At 48.6% G+C, this 25,964-nt stretch overlaps 4 protein-coding genes across 4 annotated transcripts; 3 read left to right on the top strand and 1 right to left on the bottom strand.

Annotated features, from left to right (window-relative positions):
* The first annotated feature begins 6,359 nt into the window (after positions 1-6,359).
* On the top strand, positions 6,360-8,241 carry LOC117845657 (ornithine decarboxylase 1B, chloroplastic). The gene is made up of 2 exons (XM_034726721.2): positions 6,360-6,513; positions 6,768-8,241. The coding sequence occupies exon 2, from the start codon at positions 6,802-6,804 to the stop codon at positions 8,035-8,037; it is 1,236 nt and encodes a 411-aa protein (XP_034582612.1). The 5' UTR covers positions 6,360-6,513; positions 6,768-6,801; the 3' UTR covers positions 8,038-8,241.
* A 4,663-nt stretch (positions 8,242-12,904) lies between these two features.
* Positions 12,905-14,834, top strand: LOC117843880 (ornithine decarboxylase). The gene is made up of 2 exons (XM_034724630.1): positions 12,905-13,003; positions 13,259-14,834. Exon 2 carries the CDS (start codon positions 13,293-13,295, stop codon positions 14,529-14,531), a length of 1,239 nt encoding a protein of 412 aa, XP_034580521.1. The 5' UTR covers positions 12,905-13,003; positions 13,259-13,292; the 3' UTR covers positions 14,532-14,834.
* Positions 14,835-15,788: 954 nt separating this feature from the next.
* LOC117844359 (pentatricopeptide repeat-containing protein CRR2, chloroplastic) lies at positions 15,789-17,260 on the top strand. Its single transcript, XM_034725083.1, has 2 exons — positions 15,789-15,821; positions 15,908-17,260. The coding sequence occupies exons 1-2, from the start codon at positions 15,789-15,791 to the stop codon at positions 17,258-17,260; spliced, it is 1,386 nt and encodes a 461-aa protein (XP_034580974.1).
* Positions 17,261-17,336: 76 nt separating this feature from the next.
* Positions 17,337-24,563, bottom strand: LOC117843879 (phospholipase D delta). The gene is made up of 10 exons (XM_034724629.2): positions 23,175-24,563; positions 22,669-22,785; positions 21,557-21,751; positions 20,990-21,262; positions 20,838-20,906; positions 20,513-20,660; positions 20,101-20,249; positions 19,193-19,363; positions 18,099-18,296; positions 17,337-17,913 (listed from the first exon to the last, which is right to left on the bottom strand). Exons 1-10 carry the CDS (start codon positions 24,144-24,146, stop codon positions 17,620-17,622), a joined length of 2,586 nt encoding a protein of 861 aa, XP_034580520.1. The 5' UTR covers positions 24,147-24,563; the 3' UTR covers positions 17,337-17,619.
* Positions 24,564-25,964: the final 1,401 nt, after the last annotated feature.

Below are 25,964 nucleotides of genomic sequence, written 5' to 3'. Positions count from 1 at the left end.
ATCGAGGCACTGAAGATTCAAGACTGGCCCGGTCCTGGGATCTGGCGTACGTCTGGGTATAAGCTGACTTGTTCAATACGAATAAGCATCCCTTCAGATCATGTGAACATCCACGACGCATTAGTAGGAAGTGCTTTGCAGCTAGCGCTCCATGCATTCAGAATGGGCACCATGACATGACTGAAATTCTTGAAATAAATTCAGAAAAAAAAAACAAGACCTCTACTAAGTCAAGAACTTAAATCCGAACAGATAGGTTACACCATAAGAAACATAACATGCTGGGATCCCACTCCTCTAGGTTAATCTCAGAAGTCAGAACATCCCTATCCTTTGCTGGCACTGCCAGGTAAAGAGTGTCCCTGTTTCCTGGACCCTGGTAGTATGTTTAGGGTTGTTTGGTTCCTCTCGCTAAACTTTAATTGCTAAAAGTTACTAAACTTTAGCAAAAACTGTTTGGATACTATTGGTAAAAGGTATTTAATGAGCTATAAAAAGACCTATCTAACCTTATTAAAGGTACGTAGGAGGAGGGAGACATGCAATAAATGAGGGGTATAGGTTGTCTAGCCCACCTTTTAGCAAGTTTTAGCAACCAAAAACTTACTAAAGTGCTAAACTTTAGCAACTCAACTTTAGCAAGTTTTAGCAAGGGTGTTTAGCAGTTTAGCAGCTAAAAGTTACTAAACTTTAGCAACTAAAATTTAGCCACTAAAGTTTAGTAACCTTAATCGGTTAATCCTCACCCAAGCCGAGGTCAAGTCAAGATTCCAGTATCTGTTCGTTTTGACAATAGAATATTCTGCGTAGAACTTTCAACACCACGGTATCTTGCTAGCCGGCGAATATTCTGCGTTGCGTTTTAGTAATGCCACAGTGTCTTGCATCGTTGCTAGCCGCAGCCGGCAGTGGCACGTGCCACGTGGTAGATGTGAGACCGTGGTCTGGGGCAGTTGGGGTCGACGGACCTGGGTCTTGTTTGTCCATGTGCGTGAACCCGCGTTGCTTTACTGACGGAGGGTACAAACCTGGTCCGTCCTGGAATTCAACCGGCCGGCCGGAGAGGTTATTTTCCTCGTCAGCAATTCTGTTTACATGCACGGTCGTCAGTATTCAGTAGAACGTGCTCCATGTCAGTATTGATCTCTTGGAAAAAGAAAAAGACCGGTCTTCACCTGCAACAACGCTTTCCATGAGAAACGAATGGAAGCCATCGTCAAAGGCTTGTAGCAGGAGCTTCCATCAATCGTTGAAGCAGCACGGTCAAATATTTCAGGAAAACACGGAAACAGCTGATCAGGACGTGCCGAGTGCCGACGGTAAGTGACAGCGTGCAATAGTAATCCAGCAGGGCCGGGCGGTAACTACTCCACCGGTTAGCGTCAGTCCACACAAAAAGAAGCTTTTACTACTCCGACAAATAGCTGCAGGACGCTGTCAGCTGTTGAGCCGTGTGTCTGGATGCACGCACATGCACGCGCTCCGAGCGATCGAGTCTCGCCGCCGGCCGCGCGCCACCAACTGCTACGCCTGGCCGGCTACCGGCTTCCAATTGGCCGCCGAGTTCTTTTTTTTTCCCCCGATCGAACACCATTGGCCGCCGGCCGTACGTTTAGTTCAGCAGCCAGCGTGCTGCAAGGTGCATGCATGATTGAGTCTGTCCGGCTACGGGCGGTCAGTCGCCGTCGGAAACGTCAGCGGTTTGGTCATCCGATGCAAATCTCCTCACGGCCCCGTCAAAGACTCTGCAACTCTCTCCGTGTTCGACGACGCACTACTCGTTCGGAATTTCGGTCGTCGCCGCCGAGATACGGATGCAAACGTCTCTCCCTTTTCCGAATTCTTCAAACGCTTCCTCCTGCCCCGCGGGGTTCTTCGATTCTTCGTGGCCTGGAAAACAGAGAACAGATGAATTTGCTCGTGTGGCTGTGGTCTTGTGCAATTACGACCGAGATGTAATCATATAATACTGTGTTATATTGGTCGGCGAGACCATTGATTTGGTCTCCTATTCGATTCCAGACTTCCAGTTTGAAACGAGGAATCCAGGCTCAAAATTCACCTACCTCAGCTGGTCCATGCTCTCGAGAAGCATGTGAAACTTGATGCTAGTCGATGTGTCGTCTAAGATGTCGACAGCGTATCTAGCGAGATAATCATATCGATTCCGTTGAAATTTGTAGTCTGATTATTTTCTCTCCTTTTGCCTCCCTTCACAAATCTTGTATGCACAAGATTGGTATCTATCGCTAACACATGTTGAGGTTGGCAATTTGCCTGCCGTAGTTCCTTTAAGAAAAAGATGTACTGGTTTCGATTTACACCTTTGTATATCACCCATCCAGCATGGATTTTGGACTGTTGATCTGCGTACCGCCAACTAGCATTTAAGATTTTTTACTTTGCCTCAGTCATATTTGTGTACTATAGTACTACTACTAAAACACTTTAAACATAAATTTGGATTATTTTGTTATTGACCAGAACATTATTTTTGGCTCAAATCACGCCGCTGCCAATTCTAGCCTTAGATATTCGCCTAATAATTCATCTTGCTGATTAAACAAGAGAATTGCTCTGGTACCCATATTTTAGTTTCTTACACAAATCTTAAAGCAAATCTAGTGATTTTTATTAGTTATTTTCCTCAGGGGATCCCTGACCGGCCCTGCCCTCAGATGCATTTTCATGTTTTTTTCAAGAAGAGCTTGCATAATAATGCATCTCACAACTAAAAAATTAAGCAATGAAACTCAGAGTCTGTCCTTGGCCTTAGTACTTTGGCGATGCATACATGCATTCTTTTTTCTTTAGAAAGAAGTACGTACTATCGCGTAGGCATTGGTACTGTAGCTAGCAGCCTTGCTGGAACCTTCGATCGTCAGAGGCAGAGTAGTTCCAGTACGTACAAACGACACATGTATCTGTGGAATTGGAGACCGGGCCATCAGTGGCACACACCATGTTGAACTGATCAGCTCTGCGCCGTCGAATTAATTGGCGTGCACGATCGTGGAACTGCGCCTGCGACTTGGCGGGAACGCAGCGGGGAAGAAGCAGCCGCGCGCTCCGGCGCCACCAACCCCTTTCCTTTGTTTCAACTGAAATCGCTCTCACACGGGCTACTCCCCCTTTTCAAATTACAGTCGTTTTAATTTTTCTAGATTCATATATATTATTATGCACTTAAACATACACTATATCTAGATGTAGATGTATAATAATATCTATAAATTTAAAAAAATAAAATAACCTACAATTTGAAATGGAGGAAGTAGTATATTCTTACTTTTCTTCATTGGGAGGTACAACGTGTAAAAAAAAAGCCAGAGCAAAGGAGTAAGGAGGACCGAAAGCTGGGCAAGGAACAATGAAAAAAAGCACATATTTCAAAGGCCAGGATTAAAGGGAGACCGGATGTTGTTTCTGAAATCAATAACCTAAAGTTCCAAACATATCTGCGTTTTTTTATTAAAGCGCCTAGTTCCACGAAGGAAATCACTCAAATATGCCACAAATAATGATATTGGCAAGTCTGTAAAATGAAAGGTTTTGCGATTAAGGTCAGGTCAACGAGGTGCATCAACAATAGACAACGGACTTGTGTTGGACCTTGTTCACAAGCTCTCCTTATGGTATATGAGTAGTTATTACTTAAGGAAAACAATTCTTCTACAACTAATCTATGATTATCCCTGAACGAGTTGATGTAGTATCTTCTTCCTAAATCCTAACAATATTGATACAGCATCACTACCAGGATCTAAACATCTCCAAGTGGTCACACACCGTCACGAAAGCCTGAAACTGTCACTGATACTTTATACCCATGTTGAAACCGCCACTGATATTTATATCTACGATGGCTCCCCTATTCGGCAATAGCGGTCTGGCTAGTGTGGTCATGGATATGGTTCCATAGACAATAATATTGTGATTGTTCCTAATTTGCAGCACACACATGGATCGCTTATTTTCTATCATTATTTGTAAACAATGACTATGACCTGAGTTTTGGTCCTAATGACGATTAACAAGTTCATCACTCCCTTGTTTCATGCATGCCATCTTAATTATATGTCAAGTTAACTTCAACAAGACGGTTTGATACGTGTAAGTGTAGTATAGAGCACAAGCACAACTAACGTGTCATTGGATCCGGGTATTATTTTTAGTATGGAAAAATCTAAATCGTGTCAGGTCGCGCGGGATTGCGAACGTGCGACAGCTGGCGGCCCACAACCATCTAATATAATGAGCTGACATAAGAGATTTTAATATTAGATGGATCATCTTGTTGCTGGTAGTTAGGATTGGCACGCAGGACCTGCTACGACCTCCAAAGGAGGAAATTAAGCTGTGTTAGCCCATGTAGTTCTTTAGTCATTTGAACTCTTTAAAATATGATAACTTTCTTCTAGATTGTCCGTTTTCAACTTCGTTTATACCACTGGATTATTCATGATGAGCTCTACAAAACTAGATCCATGATGCATATATTTCGAGAAAAAAAACTATGCGCTAGCAATTTATACTGAATGTATAGTAGCTAGTTATATATTAAGTGTATGGCAACTTATAAGTCACATACCTATAAACTATATACATAAATTGCTTAAAAAAGATTTTGCATGACATTGTTGCCTACTTGAAGTATCTATGTAAGTTGTTACATTGTCTCTACATAAATTAGTATATTATCACTACACAAGTTGTTGCATTATTTCTACATAAACTTCAACAATGTAGAAGCTATCACAAATTCTCCAAAGTAATTTGATAATAATAAGTTGATATGAATACCCTATGAAAGTAAAAGGTGTAGTAGTATAAATTCAAGTTATTACAATGTATGAAATATGTAGCTACATGTTCATGCATGATTTTCTACGGGAGAGATAGCAGAATATGTTATCCAAAAATACAATATAAGTTGCTACATAGTTAATATATAAGTTAGTACTATGTATCAACATAAGTTGACACTAGTATAAAACAACTCCAAAATATATTAAATATGGATCTTGTTTTGTAGATCTCGTTGCAAGCGACACAAAGGTGTAAACGGATTTGAAAACCAATGTTTGATGAGAGAGTAATGCTCATTTAAAGAAAATACAACTATTTTCCTTGCCCACGTCATCACCGTTGTATTTGCATGCCATACACCGTCGTATTGTTGATTGAGGGACACAAGGTCGCGTATTGTCCAACCGCGCAACCAGTCGCGCCTGGTCCTTTCGGTATGGCCTCTAGTTGCCGCAAAAAGATGACAACCGAATTGACGCCAAGAAAACTAACCGACGGTTTGGCCTCTAGTTGCCGCAAAAAGATAACCGAATTGACGCTAAGAAAACTAACCGAAGCACCGTCGTTGCCCATGTACGTCCTCTCTAGATGGCCAAGGGTGCATGTATACTCAGTACGCAAGATTTTGGCCCATCACATACTTGGTGCCGGTACGGTGTCCACCAACTTCAGCACGCGCCACATACGTTACACGAGCTCACATTTATCAGTAGAAACACGGGAGTATTTTGCATCGCGCTGAAACTCCCCCCAAAACTTCACGTGTGCACGCATGGAGGAGCATGCACGGTGTGTGCGTGTGGCAGGGAGTACTAGACTCGAACCCGTCATGTAAGACTTGACCGGAGTTACATGAATCCGAACAAAGCCCAAGGAATTGAAGTCGCCAGTCGTCACCCAATACGTCCCAGCAGCAAGAATGTTCCATTCCTCGTATCTGCAGACTGCAGGACACACCGTTTATTTCGTGGCAAACTAGTACTTAAAAAAACGTGCCGATAATATTATTTGAAGTATATAGCTGGAGGAGCTTTTTGAATGTAACCCGATAGAAGAACTCAAGAGCATGAGGTACGTGTTCGCGTTTTCCCTTTGACTACACCGTACCCCCACCCCTGTCGTTCTAGCTCGCCTGCGCTGGAAGAAGGAAGAGTCCAGGAACATTCATCTGATGATCTCTCTGGCGAGACAGACGTCGAGCAAACTGCAAAAAGGGTGAGAGTCGCTGACGAATCGACCGCGCGCGCCCCTGCAAGTCTCCCCACACCTACCCCCGATCCTGCCCCCCGGCGCGGTGGGATGCGGCACCGCGCGTACGTGCGCGCAGCCGCGTGGCCTTGCGGCGTCGCGGCAGGCCAGGGGCCAGAGCGTCGGGCGCGTGCGACGTGTGTTGCGGTGTGTGGCCGATCGATTCTGACCGCGCAGCCACACCAAACCACATCGCCCGGCCTCCTCTCTGGCTTTCTCGTTCCAGCCCACCTAACCCACGCCGATCCTGCCTTCCTCCACTCAAGCGTGACTGCGTGAGCTCCTCCTCCCCCGCGCGCGCCCGGCCGAGCTATATAGGGCGCCCAGACCAGGCCGAGCAAGCCGCGCGCACACCAAGAGAGAGGCGTCTCACCAAGCGACCTCCTCGCCTCATTTCCTTGGCATCTATCGCTTGTCTGATCTGATCCCCCACCCTTGGATCGCCTGTTCGTCTCGGTGAGTTGATCAGTGACCCCAGACGTGATGCAAATTGGCAAACAAAAAAAAACAGTCTAACAGCATGTCTCCTAACTCGATTCAGTACTCGATGCTTGCATGAGTTCGTGCATCGAAGTTTATTTCCTTTCCCGGTTCTGAAGAAACTGCGTTTATGCCATTGTTTATGTCATTGTTTAAAAACAAGGTGCAACGTTTATGTCATTGTTTGTTAACCTGCTCTTTTTTCATCTTTTGTCTTGGTAATTTTTTAGGCAAACCGAGATTTGTTACCGCGTCGTCATCACCATGGTTGGGAGCAACCCAATGCAGGCGGTGCTGGTGGCCCCCGGCGTCAAGGACAGGAAGGTGCTCGCGTTCGAGCGCAGCGGCGCGCTCAAGGACAAGGACGCCGCCACCGGTCTCGTCCGCGCCATACTCGCCGCCAACCCGGCCCAGCGGAGCGCCTTCTACGTCTTCGACCTCGCCAAGGTCATCGACCTCTTCAGGGCCTGGCGCCGCGCGCTCGCGGGCGTGCGCCCGTGCTACGCCGTCAAGTGCAACCCGGACCCGGCGCTCCTCGGCGCGCTCGCGGCCCTCGGCGCGGGATTTGACTGCGCCAGCCGCGCCGAGATCGAGGCCGTGCTCGCGCTCGGTGTCCACCCCCGCGACATCGTCTACGCCAACCCCTGCAAGCCCGAGGGGCACCTCGAGTACGCCGCGGAGGTCGGCGTCAGCCTCGCCACCTACGACTCCGAGGAGGAGGTGGCAAAGGTCAAGCGCTGCCACCCCGGCTGCGAGCTCCTGCTCCGCCTCAAGGGCCCCGACGGCGGCGACGTCAGGGTCGACCTGGGCACCAAGTACGGCGCGCACGCCGACGAGGTCGTGCCGCTCCTGCGCGCCGCCCAGCGCGCGGGGATAAGCGTGGCTGGCGTCTCCTTCCACGTCGGGAGCGGCGCCACCAACCTCGGCGTCTACCGCGGGGCCATCCAGGCCGCGCGCGCGGCGTTCGACGCCGCCGCCGCCCTCGGCATGCCGCCCATGCGCATCCTCGACATCGGCGGCGGGTTCGTGTCCGGCCCCACCTTCGACGACGCGGCGGCGGTCATCAACGACGCGCTCGCGCAGCACTTCGGGGACCTGCCGTGCGTCGAGGTCATCGGCGAGCCCGGCCGCTACTTCGCCGAGACGGCGTTGACGCTCGCCGCGCGTGTCATCGGGAAGCGCACCCGCGGCGAGGTGCGCGAGTACTGGATCGACGACGGGCTCTACGGCTCGCTCAACTGCATCATCATGGACCACTACGTGCCGACCCCGAGGCCGCTCGCCAGCCCGCGCCCTGGCGAGAAGACATACACTTCGACGGTGTTCGGGCCAACGTGCGACTCCCTCGACACGGTGGTGACCGGGTACCAGCTGCCGGAGATGAGCGTCGGCGACTGGCTCGTCTTCGACGACATGGGCGCCTACACCACCGGGGCCGGTTCCAACTTCAACGGCTTCGCCACGTCGGACATAAAGATCTATGTTGCATACTCCAGCTGAGAGTGAACATCGACGACGTTGGGAACTTGGATTAATATATTTTTTCTTTAATCTTTCTAGACCAGAAAAACATATATAATATGGTCTTTCACTAAACTGTTGTTTCTTTTATTTTTTAGGAAATATAAGTTGTTCTTTCAATGTACTTTGTTCTATTTGATTTGACATGTATCGATCGTCATAAATAGATTTTTTTTCTGCAAATTCACACTTACAGAGAAACACTTTGTTAATGGAACAGAGAAGTCTACTAAACTTTTCCGTTAAATCGCTGCCAACTAAGTTAAAAAACAAGTACGGAAGCCGGAAGCCGTCCACTACGAGACAAACCTCAAAAGGATGTTTTGATCTCCGATGGTCACTCAATAAATATTTTTCAATAACGAGATATCCCAATAACCAATTTCAGGTTTATTAGGGGAGTTACATTTGCAATTCTCCAATACACCTTCCAAATATCCTGACATGTGGGCCTCTCTACCAATCTTTTTTTTTCTATCCTCTCCTACCTTTTCCCTTTTGCCCAAATCTACTCGGGTCATAATAAGCTGGGGCACGGCGGTGGTCGAGCTCGGGCAAAGGGGGCACCGTTGGTCTCCTACGTGGAGCTCCTATGGCCATGAGTAGGGGTGGACATTCGGGTTACCTGAAAAGTTCGGGTCGATTTATTCGGATTTTTTGAAATTCGGGTTTTCAAAATCAATACCCGAGATTTGCCCCAGAAAACAAGATCCCGACATTTCGGGTACCCAACAATTCAGGTTCGAGTTCGGTACTCCTGAATTGCCCGACCATTGCACAACAAAGAAAAAAAAATTCCTCAAGGCGAACGAATCAGAAAAATCAAACTAAATTCATTTGCATACAGAGATTACATGGAAGGAAGAACAATCCATGAATTGATTCCAACAAATTCCCCACAAATTCAAGAAACAAAGCTTGGCGGCGTCTGGAGCTGGAGGACCAGTCCACCACCACCTCGGCCACCCATCCACAGGCCACCTCGACTGCGTCTCCGTCCATAGCGCGCCCCGGCAGCCACCACGCCCGCCGCCTCCGGCCAGCCTCGAGACATAGGCCGGAGCCGCCACCACTCCCCTCCGCCTTCCTCTCTCCTCCTGCGTCTCCCTCCCCACCGAAGCTCCCTCTCTCCCTGGCCCCCTCCATCTCTCCCTCTCCTGCCGGACCTCCCTCTCCCACGGCGGCGGCGCTGGTGGCGGCGGCGGCGGCGGGTGGATGCGGTGGCAACGGTGAGCCCCCCTCACTCTCTCTCTCTCTCTCACTCTCTCTCTCTCTCTCTCTCTGATCTAGGGGCAAGGGTGGTGGGGGCAAGGGCGGCGGCGGGAGGCAAGGGTGGTGGGCCGGCAGGGTGCGGCTTAGGGCTCGAGCTTGGGCCAGTGGGTATTTGACCTGGTACTAAAGATCCCTTTAGTACCGAAGTAGCAATACCGGTTGCACAACCGGTACTAAAGAGAGTTAGAAACCGATCCTGTAGGCGCTTTCCCCAGCAGTGGAATACCACATAAATGTCACCATGTATTTGATCAACAAGAGGGACATCTTCATACTTCGGGCCTCTTTATCCTTAACTTGTCTTAGAATTTTAGCCCCCATGTTTGGGTCCGAGCCAGAACTCACGCACCTTTGGCTTTGCTGCAGCATTTCGCGCCTATTTGCCGAAGAAGATTAGGGATCGTCCATCACCTTTTCTGTAGCATTTTGTGCTAAATCTTAGGCGAACAAATTTCGCCACAGCTTTGGCGTGCCACACATGCAGCATGATGAGCTAAAGAGCTAATCCAGACACTTTTTAGTTAGTACTCCGTCCGTTTCAAATTGTAGGTCATTTTAGGATTTCTAAATTCATAACTTTTAGTATATATCTAGACATAATGTATATCTATGTGCATAGCAAAAATAATGAACTTAAAGGTACCAAAACGACCTACAATTTAGGATAGAGGGACTATCTATTAGTGTTGGGGAAAGATGAATAATAATTCACTTATCTCTGTCTGTACTTCCTACCACCCAATTTGTTAGATGGAGGGACCGAGGACGAGGAGGGAGATTTGTATAACTATTACAAAAATATAGCGCTATGCAGAAAAAAATCGCCTGCAAAGAGAAAGACATGCCGCTCGGCCGTTATTTATTATATTGAAATGATGACTTCCATTGCCAAATTAAACCCATTAAGATTGGCCGTTATCGGGGCTAAATAATGCAAGCTAACAATCCAAGGTGAAGGAGCTCGTTTTCTTATTACTCTCCACGTTCACGTACATAATCAATAACCACACGTTCTTCTAGAGGTGGCGCGGTATACCTCTGGAGGTAGCGCTGCAGCGGATCCACGGGCAAAGCATAGATCTTCCATTCAACATAATTTGTCTTGATCGTTTTTTATCCAGGACTAAGGAGCTTTAGTCCCAGGTCAAACGGCTACCACCTAAAGCCACCAACGACGGGAGCTTAGTCCCGATTGTAACGGCTAGTGAGGACAAGAGAATCTGGTGGAGCGTTTAGTCTCGGTTGAAAACACTAACTGTTTAACCGGGACTAAAAGCCATCTATTTAGTCCCGATTGGAATATCCTTCTTAGGAAGGAACATACCATATTGTTCTATAAGATAATCAAATAAATCCCTTATGTTAAGTATATGGATAAAATGTTAGGTTCAATCATATGTTTAAGCTCGTAAGAAAGCTGATTTTTTTTTTGCATTATGTGCTACCCCGCACCAACCCCACACCCACTCCTAGAGAGCACCCACACTAAGATGTATGACTTTAGAGAAAATGTTATCAACTACAAAGTTACATATTTCGTCAAGAAGTACAATTTTCATATAGAAACTTTCATCATTGTAACTTGAAAAAAATAATTTTTAAATTTATTCATGATCCACTACAAAAATGCAAACAACTAATCCCTCCGTCCCAAAATACTATTCATTTTGGCTTTTTTAGATACATACCTTTTTGCTATGTATGTGAACAATATATATGTAGGTGCATATATATCAAAAGCTATGTACCTGTAAAAGTAAAAAATAATTCGAGGGAGTAGAAAGCTAGGCGAGAAGAACAAAGCAATTAATCACTGACAGGTTGTGCTTGGAGCCATGCATAATAATGTGTTCAAACGTAGCTTGTCGGATTATTTGAAAGTTTGCTTCCAAAATACTCTGTTGTTGGTCCATCCATTTGGGTGCCTTGCACGGTTTCAGAGCATTTTAGTGACAAAAGATCCTTTCTTTTTTCCATAGAGATTTTCTGTAACCATCTGTAGCAAATAAATTATCTCGTGTGACTTGAGGTACCAATGTTTAAGTGTTGCCATTACAAAAACCCCATAACAGACAAGCCACCAATATATCTATTTGAAAGTTTCCGTACACAGTGATTGTAGATAGGTAAAACAAAAACAAATTATACTCTAGTTAATAACAGCAAGCTGGTAGGACAAAAACGTGCCGAGATCAAGCAACAACACATTGTAAAGTTTGAAATGAACAGAAGAATTAATAAGGACGAAACATTCATCGGTTGAGGCAAAATCGTCTCGAGCAAACTGCACGCACCACACAATATCCAAAATACGCCGTAGCTCTCGGCGACTCAGCCCCTAACCGCCTGCCCGCCCTGCCGGCCTATCCCGTATACGTCCGTGTCCGTTGACGCATGAGCGAGCTCCCTATATAAAACGCTCAAATGAAAATCACACCAAGCAAGCAGCCGCGACACACGTACCAAGAGATAAGGGCGTTCACCAAGCGATCTTCTCGCCACATTCTTGCTTGACATCACTTGTCTTCAGGTCGGATTATCAACGTGTGGCGAGTTGATCGACCAGTGATGTAGTTACTTTTTATCACAAGATAGTGTGGTCTTGGGTTGCATGCATATTTAATATTTCGTATTGAATATTCAATAGTTTCATCTTCAACATCGTATTAGATGTTCAAGTGAACTATTACAAAAAGTTACTACAAAAATTTGTCTTGAAATGTAGTTTCAAGATAGTACAATTTGATTGTATTTTATTTTATTAGTAATTAGTAGTAAAGTAGTGTATCTGTGACCATGTTAATGAAGGAATAGTATGTTTCCAATTAAATTGTCTAGGCCTAGGGGCGTGCGTCTTTGTGAGTATTTTTTAATAAAGGAATGATTCAATATTCCAACCTCTACAACACAGTGTGAAATATCCAGCCATATCTTAGAATTCTAGACTTAAAGAAAGTCTAGCTTTTTATTTGCTCTCAATCAGTATTACTCCCTCTATCCTTGAAAATAAACCTCCTTTCTAGGTCGTTTTGGCTTTTGCGGCGTCGCGGCAGGCGTGTGCGACGTGTGTTGCGTTGTGTGGCCGATCGATTCTGACCGCGCAGCCACACCAAACCACATCGCCCGACCTCCTCTCTGGCTTTGGCCTGGTTTGGTTCACTGACTTATTTTTAAGCACCCGTCACATCAAATGTTTAGATACTAATTCGGAGTATTAAACGTAGACTATTTACAAAACCGATTACATAAGTGGAGGCTAAACGGCGAGACGAATCTATTAAGCCTATTAGTCCATGATTTGACAATGTGTTGCTACAGTAAACATTTGCTAATGATGGATTAATTAAGCTTAATAGATTCGTCTCGCCGTTTAGCCTCCACTTATGTAATGAGTTTTGTAAATAGTCTACGTTTAATATCTTAATATTCGATGTGACACGTGCTAAAAATAAGCAAAGGGAACTAAACGCCACCAAACCAGCCCACCTAACCCACTCCGATCCTGCCTTCCTCCACGCCCGGCCGAGCTATATAGGGCGCCCAGACCAGGCCGAGCAAGCCGCGCGCACACCAAGAGAGAGGCGTCTCACCAAGCGACCTCCTCGCCTCATTTCCTTGGCATCTATCGCTTGTCTGATCTGATCCCGCACCCTTGGATCGCCTGTTCGTCTCGGTGAGTTGATCAGTGACCCCAGACGTGATGCAAATTGGCAAACAAAAAAAAAACAGTCTAACAGCATGTCTCCTAACTCGATTCAGTACTCGATGCTTGCATGAGTTCGTGCATCGAAGTTTATTTCCTTTCCCGGTTCTGAAGAAACTGCGTTTATGCCATTGTTTATGTCATTGTTTAAAAACAAGGTGCAACGTTTATGTCATTGTTTGTTAACCTGCTCTTTTTTCATCTTTTGTCTTGGTAATTTTTTAGGCAAACCGAGATTTCTTACCTCGTCGTCATCACCATGGTTGGGAGCAGCCCAATGCAGGCGGTGCTGGTGGCCCCCGGCGTCAAGGACAGGAAGATGCTCGTCGGTTTCAAGGGCGATGCGCTCAAGGACAAGGACGCCGTCGCCGGCTTCATCCGCTCCATCCTCGCCACGTCAAGCCCCGCCCAGCGGAGCGCCTTCCACGTCTTTGACCTCACCAAGGTCGTCGACCTCTTCATGGCTTGGAACGCCGCCTTCTGCGACGTGCGGCCCTACTACGCCGTCAAGTGCAATCCCGAGCCGGCGCTCGTCGGCGCGCTTGCCGCGCTCGGCACGGGCTTCGACTGCGCCAGCCGCTCCGAGATCGAGGCCGTGCTCGCGCTCGGCGTCCAGCCACGCAACATCGTCTACGCCAACCCCTGCAAGCCCGAGCCACACCTCGAGTACGCCGCGGAGGTCGGCGTCAACCTCACCACCTACGACTCCGTGGAGGAGGTGGCCAAGGTCAAGCGCTGCCACCCCAGCTGCGAGCTCCTCCTTCGCCTCAAGGGCCCCGACGGTGGCAAGGCCAAGGTTGACCTGGGGATCAAGTACGGGGCGCTCGCCGACGAGGTCGTGCCGCTCCTGCGCGCCGCCCAGTGCGCAGGGCTCAACGTCGCCGGCGTCTCCTTCCACGTCGGGACCGGCGCGTCCTGTATAGACGTGTACCGCGGTGCCATCGAGTTATCGCGCGCCGCGTTCGACGCGGCGAATGCCCTCGGCATGCCGCCCATGCGCATCCTCGACATCGGAGGTGGCTTCATGGCCGGCTCTACATTCGACGACGCGGCGGCGGTGATCAACAACGCGCTCGCGCAGCACTTCGGCGACCTGCCATGCGTGGAGGTGATTGGAGAGCCCGGGAGGTACTTCGCCGAGACGGCGTTCACGCTCGCCGCGCGCGTCATCGGGAAGCGCACCCGCGGCGAGGTGCGCGAGTACTGGATCGATGACGGCGTCTACGGCTCGCTCAACTGCATCCTCATGGACTACTACGTGCCGCGGCCGAGGCCGCTGGCCACCCCGCGCCCCGGCGAGAAGACGCACACGTCTACGGTGTTCGGGCCGACGTGCGACTCCCTCGACACGGTGGTGACCGGGTACCAGCTTCCGGAGATGCGCGTGGGCGACTGGCTCGTCTTCGACGACATGGGCGCCTATACCACAGCGGCCGGTTCCAAGTTCAACGGCTTCGACACGTCGGACATAAAGGTCTACGTGGCGTACTCGAGCTGATCGAGAACGAAGACGTCTGGATAAATATCAACGCGTTCAGCAACTTGATAGTAGATAAACGTTAAGAACAGGTTGCTGTAGTTAGGTTTATTATATACTGCACACATATTGTATCCGATCCTGCCGCCATTTCATTCGGCGACCGATGCCAAGGTTATTTAGCTAGAAAAAGCGTGCATATTGCGATTTGGTTAGGACGGGCACCTGCGCGCCTTGCCGACCTTATCACCAATGATTGTAATTCTATCTAGTTTTAAAAAGCTCTCTTTTTATCAAAAAAAAAATATACGGTCACTTATCACATTTCACTGATTGATTGGTTACAAGTTTCGTCATCTATAATTATATAATTGTGTATGCTCTCTATTACGGATGCCTAGGATTAGAGGTCCGAAGGCACATATTGCACAGCCTTGTTGCGGGGCTTGCGGCAGTAACTAGGGTCTGTTTGTTTGAGCTGCAGCTTTTGAGTTTTTATAAAAAATTGTTGCCAACACTAGCTTCTAGAAGATGTGTTGAAAAAGTCAACACTAGCTTCTAAAAGATGTATTTAGCTTTCTGAGTTCAAAAAGCTAAAAAAGCTCATAAAACTGAGCTTTCCAGCTTTTCATATAGATTCAGTTTTTCTAAGCTTCCAACTTTCTAAAAGCTGCACAAGAAGTTCGTGGCCAGGTTGCACACTCACGACATCTCTAGCAGGGAGCAGCACAAGCGAAAGCAACCGCTAGTCCTGATGAAGCCACAAGCAAGGTTGCAATATCTCAAAGTCTGGATGGTTTTTCTTCAGGCCTGAATTGTATTAATTTTCTTTCTCTTTTGATGGATGTTGTAAATTCCATTTTACTTGCAAGAGGGGAGATGCATTGCCTCCGTTCCCCCCCCCCCCCCCCCCCCCCCCCCCTTATTTCTCTTTTGATGCAGGACTTGTGAGATTATTGGTGAAACATCAATCGATGTTTTTTTGGTACCTTAATTTCTTTTAAAGTAATTTTATTTACCAAACCTCTTGTCTCAGTGGTAACGGTAAACACAGGCAACTCAACAGCAAACACAGTCTGCTCCTTCCAAGTTCCAACTACACAAGCATGCACGACCTCAGTGTTTCAACCAAACGGTGCTATGGAATAATCTTGAGCTGCCTGAACCAGGCAAAGTGTCAGTGAGTTAGAAGCAGCTCAGGTAACCCAGGCAACTAAACTCGGAGTGTGCTTGCCGTGGTTCACGGTGCTTGCCAAAGGCTGCCGCGAGGCTGCAGTCATGCAGATGCAGAGACGCTACTCCACCACCATGGTAGTCGCCTGCAAGCGACGGCCACGCCCGCGTCCCAGAGATTCGTACGACCACGTGTCACTCCTGCAGTCTCACCCAGACGCCAGACGCCTCGCGCAAATCCACTCCCACGTCGTCACCTCCGGCCTGGAGCGCGCCGCTTCGTGGCCGCCGGCCTCGTCGCGCGCTACGCCGCGCTGGGCGGCGCTGGCGTGGCGGTCGCGCGCCAGGTGTTCGACCGCGCGCCCCACAGGGACGCCTTCCTCTGGAACGTCATGCTCCAGGGCTACGCGCGGGCCGGACCGCCACACGCGCGACAGGCCGTCGCGCTGGTCGCGCGCATGCGCGCGAGCACCGGGGCGCCCGCGGCCGCGAACCACTACACGTACACGTTCGTCGTCAAGGCGTGCGCCGCCGCTGGGGACGACGACGACGACGCCGGGCGCGCCGGCCGGGCCGTGCACGCGCTCGCGGTCGGAGCCGGGTTCGACCTCGACGCCTTCGTGGCCAACGCGCTCGTCGCGTTCTACGCCAGGCTCGGCGACGTGGCGGCAGCGAGGAAGGTGTTCGACGTGGCCGCCGCGAAGGACGTCGTGAGCTGGAACTCGATGATCGCCGGGTACGCCCAGAACGGGCGCTCGGACGAGGCGGTCGCGCTGCTCCGTTCCATGGCGCGGCGCGGCGCGACGTGCCGGCCAGACCTCGTCACCTTAGTCGCCGTGCTCCCGGCCTGCGCGGCGTCGGCGGCCGTCCGCGAAGGCCTGTGGGCGCATTCGTACGCCGTAAAGAATGCCTTTCGCGTGGGCGACGGTGCGTTGGCAAGCGGGCTCATTGCCATGTACGCCGCGTGCGGCCGGCTTGACACCGCCCGGGCCGTCTTCGACCGCGCGCCGTGCCGGAGCCAAGCCGTGTACAGCTCAATGATCCAGGCTTACGGGAGCCACGGCCACGGCGTCGAGGCACTGGACCTGTTCCACCTTATGCTGGCGAACGGCGTCGCCCCCGACGGCGTCTGCTTCGTGTCCGTGCTCTCGGCTTGCGCGCACGGCGGGCTGGTCGACGACGGGCTCAGGGTCTTCGACACGATGGGAGACCACGGCGTGGAGAAGCGGCAGGTGCACTACGCCTGCGTGGTCGACCTGCTCGGCCGCGCCGGGCAGCTGACCCAGGCGCTCGGGGTCGTCGAGTCCATGCCGTTTCAGCCGGGGAAAGACGTCTGGGGCGCGCTGCTCGGCGCTTGCCGGCTGCACGACGACATGGAGCTTGCGGAGCGTGCGGCGGAGCGCCTGCTCGTCCTCGACCCAGGGAACGCTGGCCGGTACGCTGCGTTGGCTCAGATGTACGACGACGCCGGGAGGTGGGACGACGCGTCGAGGGTGAGGAGATTGATGCGGGATCGAGGGGCAAACAAGCCACTTGCAAGCAGTATTGTTGAGGGACACATGGACGCAGTATTCTAACGGAGGCTACTTCCGTCATGGTGACCATGCAGAGTGCAGAGTAGACGATCGAACAGAAACAGGGTAAACACTAGGCTTGGACAAAATGTTCAAAAAGCGTGGTATTATCCAATGAAAATGGAAGCTCTGTCAAGGATCCTATCATATGATTCATTTACAGACGCTGGGAGAACTTACAGAAACACAACTCTACAAACACCAACACCATTAACACCTGAGCTTTCCCTGCGCCAACTATAGACGATTGCAGATATGGTACAAATTCTGCGACAATCCCGCCAAATTTAGACAATTACAAAGTTCACAAGTGGATATGATCAAGCTTCAACTCTGAAAAAGGTCAACTTTTTAATGTAAATCTACATGGTCAGCGAATCAGGAAGTGAAGTTGGAGCTCCGAGAATCTTGCCGCCAACATCAGGAAAGTTTTCTTGGTCTGGAAGCGGGCCGATCTTACCATCATCCTCCACATTGACTGGGTACTTGAGGAGGTGCCCTTGTAATGTTCTAATTTCTTCGGCTGTAAACCTTTGCCAGTTCTCTACAGCTATTTGATTCACAAACCTTACACAATCCAAACTTGAAGGATCCTTGAAGCGATCATCAACCATTCCAAGGTGCTCTGCCCAGAGAGATGTTCTGTATCCATATACCTGAAGGGAAAAATGATACGTGGGTGTGGGTAAAGGAAAATGGTATGTAGTAGTTGTACAACAGCATTATTTTCAAGTGTGGGGTTACAGAATCTCGTGACAAAATAAGTTACTAGCCACTCAGCAATATTGCAGAAAGCAATTTGGTTGAAAGAAGATGTGATCTTGAGAGCCAAGCCACAAACCTGGCCGTGAGGATGTCTATTCTTTGTAGACCATGCGTGATAAGGCTGGTATGCCCCCATTGCAATTTCAGTATCTCTAGAACCGGCCAGGGATCTCTGGTTGATGTTTGCTGAACCCAGAATGACGTACTCATCATCCACAATCATCCCTTTGGCATGAACGTAGATCATGAACCGTCGATATTTTGTAGCTAAGGCCTGTAGATTTCAAAAGCAGAAGAAATATTAAAAATAAAAATGTGACTGATTATTAAATGATTAAGAAGAAAAATGAATAGAAGCAGGCTCAGCCGCTCAGAACAATCTGACACATCGAGTATGTTTGCCAATTCTTTACAGCCATACATGAGCAGACAACAAGAGGGCTTTCGAATGACAAGAGCCCAGTATCACATTTTAAAATAAAGTAAACAGTGAAAATGTATAAAACTGAGGAGATTTCATTTGCATTAACATCAAGTCATTCCTGGCATCATAAAGTACAGCAATCAAGGCCAGAATCAACGCAAATGGTAAACCAATACAGCACACAAAAACAATACTCTCAGACATCTGACATACAGAACAACAAGCATGCTCAACGAAGTAGAGCCTACTATAACATCAGTAAGTAAATCAACGCAAATGGTAAACCAATACAGCACACAAAAACAATACTCTCAGACATCTGACATACAGAACAACGAGCATGCTCAACGAAGTAGAGCCTACTATAACATCAGTAAGTAAATCAACTTTCCAAGCCAACAAAGTACTGATGCACCCATTCTCGCCAAAAGACAGCATTTATCCATCCTATTTGGGGAAACTTCTCCATATGAACTTACGCCATTTTAAGGAGTAAAAACTAATCCTATTAATATGTACATGAGTATATGGTGGAAACATGAAAAGCAATTGAATAAATTTTTGTAGCGAGTAATATCCTATTTGGGGAAACTTCTCCATATGAACTTACACCATTTAAGGAGTAAAAACTAATCCTACATTGAGTATATGATGGAAACATGAAAAGCAATTGGATAAATTTTTGTAGCGAGTCACTTTGACATTTTTTCATTAGAAGAATGAGAAAAAATGCAATAATAGATTACCGCTGCACTTTTATCTGTAGACTTCTCTGATTCCGGGCTGCCGTTTGATGATGGTTCTTCCCGGTTTCCAAGACAAAAGAAGTTCAAGTAATCTTGAGGGTGCATATCCTTAATGTCCATGGCCTTGAGTTCATCTGCAATTATTTTATACATCATCTCCATTGTCTGGGCCTGTAAGATGAAGAAAAATCATGAACATAGTTAGTTGCTAAATCCCAATTTCTATAATGCTGTGTCATACGCTCTTTTTAAAAAAAGGCAAAGGACTTGTTTTAATTCTTAAGGAAGCTGCCATACTTCGCAAATGTAAAGCTGCATGCCATTTCATTAAGAAAAAAGAAGTCCAAAGGGTGAGGCTACAAAAACCTTTCCCAAACACATCCCACGCACACCCGAGGAGTTTAGGTTCACACCTGCACCAATCTACAACCAACAACAGCGACCAAAAAAACCTAAGACCACTAAAGGGCCAAGGCCAGCGACCTGACAAGGAGCTCATGCAACGCAGAGGCCCTTGCCATACACAACAAGTTGCTCTTGATAACCACATATTGCAGATACTTAGCAAATGTGACTGTAGACCTACTCGCTATTCTGTAAATGTACAATGTTTGCATAAGTATGAATAGATTTTAATGAATCAAGAGCAAAGATTTTTTTTTCCTAGTGTAATACAACCGAGTCTCAATTTTTATATCGACCAGTGTGAAATTAAATAAACTTTATCCTCAAGGTTAGAAAGCTATGATGGTACAGTTACAAATATAATCCTCAAAATTTCACTAAACTAATACTTGCCTTACACAACACGGAACATGGAAAGTTTGTAATGAGGCAAGAAAGAGCTCAGAAGACCTCACAACCTTTTAAGTCGTTTAGCCAAATTGGTACCATCAATAGGAATTTACCTGAAAGAAAAGGATTTCTTGCACAGATGCTGCAGTAGGGACTCCTTCAGGCCACATTGGTATCACTACATACACTGCAAAGCGTTCTCCTGCTCTAATCTTACTTGCAATTTTGAGGGCCAATTCTATTGGTATCAGATTATCAGCACCTGCCACATAAATATCATGTAGCATCATTAAACATTAACAGTTAAATAAAGCAACTGTAGCATAAAGAACAACGGTAAATAAGGAACAAAGAGAATGCGACCTACCTAAAACAGAATTTAAAAAAAATAATAAGATTAACCTACATTCTGTCTGTTTTCCTCCCACTTTTCACAGTAGAAAATATACGTATAAGCATATAACTACAGTGTCACTACACGTCAATGGAAAGCTGACAGAATGAAAACAAAGAAAAACGTCAAACCTGAATTCACATAGGATGGCCAAGCATATGAAGAACCAAGAAAGTATTGGTTCTCGATATAAATAAAATGCTGTGCAGATCTGATTGCCCGGACATATGCAGTGTGGATGCTCTTATCAATTACCAGGTTCTTACGGCACACAAGATTCTGCAGAGGCATTGAGTAGTTAGTACCAGTAACAGTTTTAAAACAGTACACAAGTGAAAGGGGCAAAAGCAACACCAACATTAAAAGAGCTAAAACTTTATTGAACATTCCCAATGAGGCAATGAGTATATTCTCCATCATCACTACAGAAGACAGACTATAGAGATGTTGACTAACCAGCTTTGATGCCTCTTTGCAATCACTAGGAAATCCTTTTAAAGAACCAGAATCGATTGACCGGAATACCTGAAGAGTTAAAAATACATTAACCACTCCATAAAAGTTCAAGATTATTTTGACAGTAGAACTTAAAAAGGCACCACGACAACCTGAACATGCCAATTTTCACGATCTTCTTCTTTTGAAACCCACAAACTAGGATGATCATTTGGAACATTACGTGAAGGGCTTAGTATCCATGAGATACGCTCCAGCTTAATTAAAGCATCATCTTTCCAATGAGATACTCTTCTAAAACGGTCACGCCATTTTGTTGCCTTTCGCCACCGCTGTTCAAAATTTGTCAAGACATCGTATGCAGCGGGACCATCAATCCTGCAATGTAAATCATGCCATGGTTGTCTAGGTCCTTTTGCACCTGCCTGCATCAGGTGAATACATATGATTATAAGAAGCATCGAAAGCTTGACGCAGCAGGAATGAGCCACGAGGGGCCAACTAGTAACATTTTTGCAATGCATGGACAAAAAGTAACCTCCCAACCAATTGAACATAGCAAATAAATGTGTACACAAGAGTGTACATGGCGCATGAGGGGGGTTATGCCCCCCCTTGTCACCCTACTAGATCCGAGCCTGTGCTGAGGAGCTTCATTCGCAGGCTCCATTATTTGAGAGGCATAGAAAGTTAGAACATGCTAGCACAAAAGAACTCACCGAAAATGTAGGGTTATGATAATCATTATGAAATACTGTGTCAAGATCTTTGAAAAGCCTGTGTTCGGGTGTGTCATAGCGGCCATCACAAAGATCTAGGCCCCCGATGAAAGCTGTAACCTTCCGCTTGTTTCCCCATGCTTGTGTATCAACCAGCACGCATTTTTGATGGTGTGTAAACAAAGTCCCAACAACCTGCCAGCTACAAATTCAATATTATCAAGTGCATCCAAATATTATATTATTTAGCACAGAATATAATAAAACAATTATTCAAGAAAGTTTTTTCCCCCCAATTGTTGCAGTCCTGTTCTCCTTAGTTGACCCATCCCCATAATAAAAGGTACCTATGCTGTTATGGACTGCCTGCCAACAGGTACTGCCAGTCAGTTACGGTTTGAGGATCCATTTGTACGAAATTGAATTATGGTCTCCACAAGAAGAGTGAATTGAAGAAGAAATGGATGACTTATGGGCTATGTGGCAAATTATTTTTTTTTATCCTTTCCCACAACGCAACACACTAAATTGTAACTTTTGTATCAACATAGCATCCTTTTAAAAAACATTTACATTCCTTTGAGACATCTGCCCCAGCACTGCTATGCTATGCCAAGTTTCAGTCAAAGAAGAGATCAGGCAATGTTTCTTCAGTACCTTGTGAGCAACAGACACATTACTATATGGGTAAATGTTAATTTTCCTATTCAGCATATCTCTCGTATTGAGCCTATGATGAAGTAGGAACCAGAGGGAAAAAAAAAGAAGACTCTTTTAGCAAGAATCATTCCATAACCCTCTTAACTCACTTTGATCCATCAAGAGCCAGTACATACTCACTGATTACTGTGCAAAGTATATCCGAGTACGGTAGTGTCAACCGAATAATCTCCCCCATCAAGTAGCTACAGTTGCTTAAATGCCGTCTCTCAGAAAGGCAGGCTAAAAGATCAGCAATGTCATTTGCATTTTTACTATTTGATTCGTTTGGTACCTTTCTTGAGGTAATGCCAAGGGGGCAACCCCACCCCCCTCCCGGCGCGCGCCGGGCCCCTCCCGAGTTTTTCTTTTAATATAAAAACACGAACCATAAATTCTTGCCCAAAACTTGCCTGCTGTTTGAAAATGCTCAGCTTATTGCTAGCATATCGAGGAGAAAGAACACAGATGACTGAGGAATGCTTGAAAAACTTTCGAGTATCCTCATCATGAGTTGCCATAACTCCACCCTGCACAAGCATAGGAAGGTTTTTCATAGATACTCCATACTACCACAGAGAACGATTTGTAATAGGAAGGAATAGCATGTTTCAATAGATTCAGAACACGCAGCTTAGATTTGCATTTGTCTAAAATGCATGATCGAAGTTTATGGCAAATTGAAAGCAGAGAATGGATGAAAGCTAAATGTCCACGTATTGAACAGAGTGTTTTCACATTCTGAGCAGGCAATTATTTGTGATAAACATGTTCAACTTGGCCCCATGTATGGATTCACTGGAGCGCACCAATTACTAGCCAATGAGTCAACATCACATACACGACTTCCATGCCAATGAGTCAACATCACATAAACTGGAAGTAAAAATATGTCGAAAGCCAGATTATGGAACCTCACCGTCTTGAATAAAAACTTGTCATGCGAAGTTTTGTCATCCCACACGAGCAGGCACACTCTGACGCCCTCCTGCGACTTGAACTTGAGCAGCTCTCCAAGTGTAAGGTCGCCACCCTCAGGCAATGGCCGCGACGGCGACCGCTCACGCACAAGCCGCACCTTGTCATACACCGACCAGCCGACGATGTATATCATGTGGTGTGCCTCTAGGATGGCGTGGCAGATGTCCTCCCAGCACGCGTTGTGCTCGAACATCTTGCCGTCCTCGAGCTCAATCTCCGGCAGGTCCCCTTCCCTGACGTGCGCGTCCTGGTACAGCGTCACCTGACCGCCGTGGCGGAGCGGGAAGTAGGAGTCCTTGATGCCCTTGCGCTCGGGGTCGCCGGGGATGCCGCGCCGGTAAGCCGGGTTCTCGGCGATGGGCTGGAACCGGAAGCGGAGGCACAGCGCGGTGTCGGGCTTGTACGGCTTACCGTTGGTGCCGATGATGGGGTACCAGTCCTCGACCTCCTCGCCGCTGGCGACGATGTCGGCTGGGACGGTGACGGTGCCGATGAGCTGCGCGCCGAAGGTGTCGTTGTCCTTGACCTGGAACTCGAGCGCTGTGGCGCGGTGCGCGAGCGGCACGGCGAAGCGCTCCTCCCAGACGGGGTCCTGGTTGTTGGGAATGACGGCGGTGCGCGCCACCACGGCGCCGGAGACGGAGAGCGTGACGTAGGGGTCGCTGGTGATGATCTTCCGGTGGTGGTGGTGGCGGCCGCCGGAGCCGCCGCGGGGGACGGCGGCGGCGGGTGGGTGCTTGGGCCCGCAGGAGGTGGGCGGTCGGCAGGCGGCGAAGCACCGGCGGACCTGCTCGGAGAAGAGGTCCATGTTGGGCAGCAGGCGCGCCTCTTTGATCCAGAGGTCGAGGTCGCCGTGCAGGAGCACGGTCTTGGGCTTCGCCGGAGACTCGCCGCCGGCTGACGACGCCATCGCCGGCGACGGAGCCTCGCGGTCGAGGGGAGGCGGCGGCGGCGAGCGTCTAACCGACCAACCGGAGCCCTCCAATCCCAGAGGGCCGTCTTATACCGCAGGCCCCCCGTGGCGGGGATTCCGGCGGGGCGGCCCGCAAAACGGCGGAGTTTGCGGGAGGAGGCGCCGCGGCGGCGACGCGGGGCGGGGGCTTGGGGTGGATCTCAGGATTTGGCAACTTAGCCTGAAATAGTATGCGGCTTTAAGTTTTCCCTCATCACTTTATTATCAGATGAACTCCAGTTTCCGTTACTCCCAGTGTCATCTCTCTAATTTCTTCAGACTCCGAGTAGTGAACTGCAAAGACACGGGAGGGTGAGGGTGCGTGGGCGCAGCGCAACGCAACGGTCGCCTGAATGGCCGAATGGGTAGCTAGCTAGCCCCTCCTGGCAGGTGGGGCACACGACGCGGGATCGCGTGCCGGGGCCTACTGCCATAGGCGTGCGGATGTGGCTTGCTTTATTCGCGGGAACCTGGAGGCCGGGAGGGGGTCGGGGATATGCAGCGCGTGAGGCCAGGATCACGTGGCAGTGGCACCCCCTGTGATCTCGAAGCGGACGAGGACGAGAAGCCAGCCCACGCCGTCGCGTCCGCCGCGGTCGGCGCGGTGGGCGGCGGGCACTGGGCCACGTCGTGGGGGCGCGGTGGCGTGTTCCCGCGGGCAGCGGAACTCAGCGGGGGAGGTGTGGGAGGTCAAACGGTGCGTGCGTGCGCGCGCGTCAGGTGAGGTGGCTTGAGCTGGAGGTGGCCGCGCGGCGTGGCATGCATGTCCCATGTCCGCGCTCCGCTTGGATTTGGCCTTCGGCCTCGGCTTCGGGAGTGTCCCGCGCTGTCCGTTCCCCCGGATCACAAAGCCAACTTGGCCAGTTCGTACAGAAGACGGTAAAGAAAGGTTTCAGTTTCACTCACGGCAGCCGCCGATTTGCCATTTCGGGTGTAGCTCTGGTGTCCTTTCGATCCAACCAACAACCGCTTTCAGAACGAGAGCATGGAAAACCATCTGGCTGCTGTCGCTCCCTTTATATCCGACGAGGATGTTTGGAGCTCATGGAGTATCTTCCCCCAACTGGCAACTTTTGGCCCCAAACTGGCTCCTGCAGTGCGCCCAACTGGCAACTTTTGGCCCCAAACTGGCTCCTGCAGTGCGCCATCAGTCAGGTAGTGTGAGGCTGTGAGCTGAGGGGAGAGGTTTCCCGTTCTTCCGTTCCGGTGCTCGCTCCAAATGCAGCCTTTTTGGTGAAAGGAGCAAAGTGTTACTTTTGCGAATTGATCCCCATGGATTGCTTTGAATTGCCACAGGCACAACCTCATAGGTGCTGTAAAAAGTAAGTGGGGTCTTCCTCTATCCTCTTGCAAATTGAGTAGAAAGGTGATCACGAGATCCATGAAAGTGATGTCAAGCCTAACGGCAATGAGGCATCAACACGACAGCACCAGCGGGCACGGAGACTGAATGCAGTGACGCCACATTGACATAAGCAATCAGATCATATCACAACCTCGTCTCTCCGAGAACGGAGAACCACTTGCATCCACATGGCTTCCCCCCCTGCAGATCTGGCACATGGCCTCGAACTCCCTGTACGCGTGTGACTGAGCAGGTGTACCGTACGATCGATCCCGCGTACTTCTCGAGTTCTCGTAACGCTTGGCCATCAGCAAGACACGACGCTCTTTTTCTTTTTTTCCCAACTATTTTGTGATGACGCGACCGGCTGCGGCTGCAAGGAACTCAATATGAAAAAGTTTACTGGTACTTCAATCTCGTGGCTTTCCTTC

This window comes from Setaria viridis, chromosome 2 (assembly GCF_005286985.2).
Source record: "Setaria viridis chromosome 2, Setaria_viridis_v4.0, whole genome shotgun sequence".
NCBI lineage: Eukaryota > Viridiplantae > Streptophyta > Magnoliopsida > Poales > Poaceae > Setaria > Setaria viridis.
The sequence above is the reverse complement of the archived record's forward strand: the minus strand, read 5'-3'. Positions and strand labels throughout refer to the sequence as shown.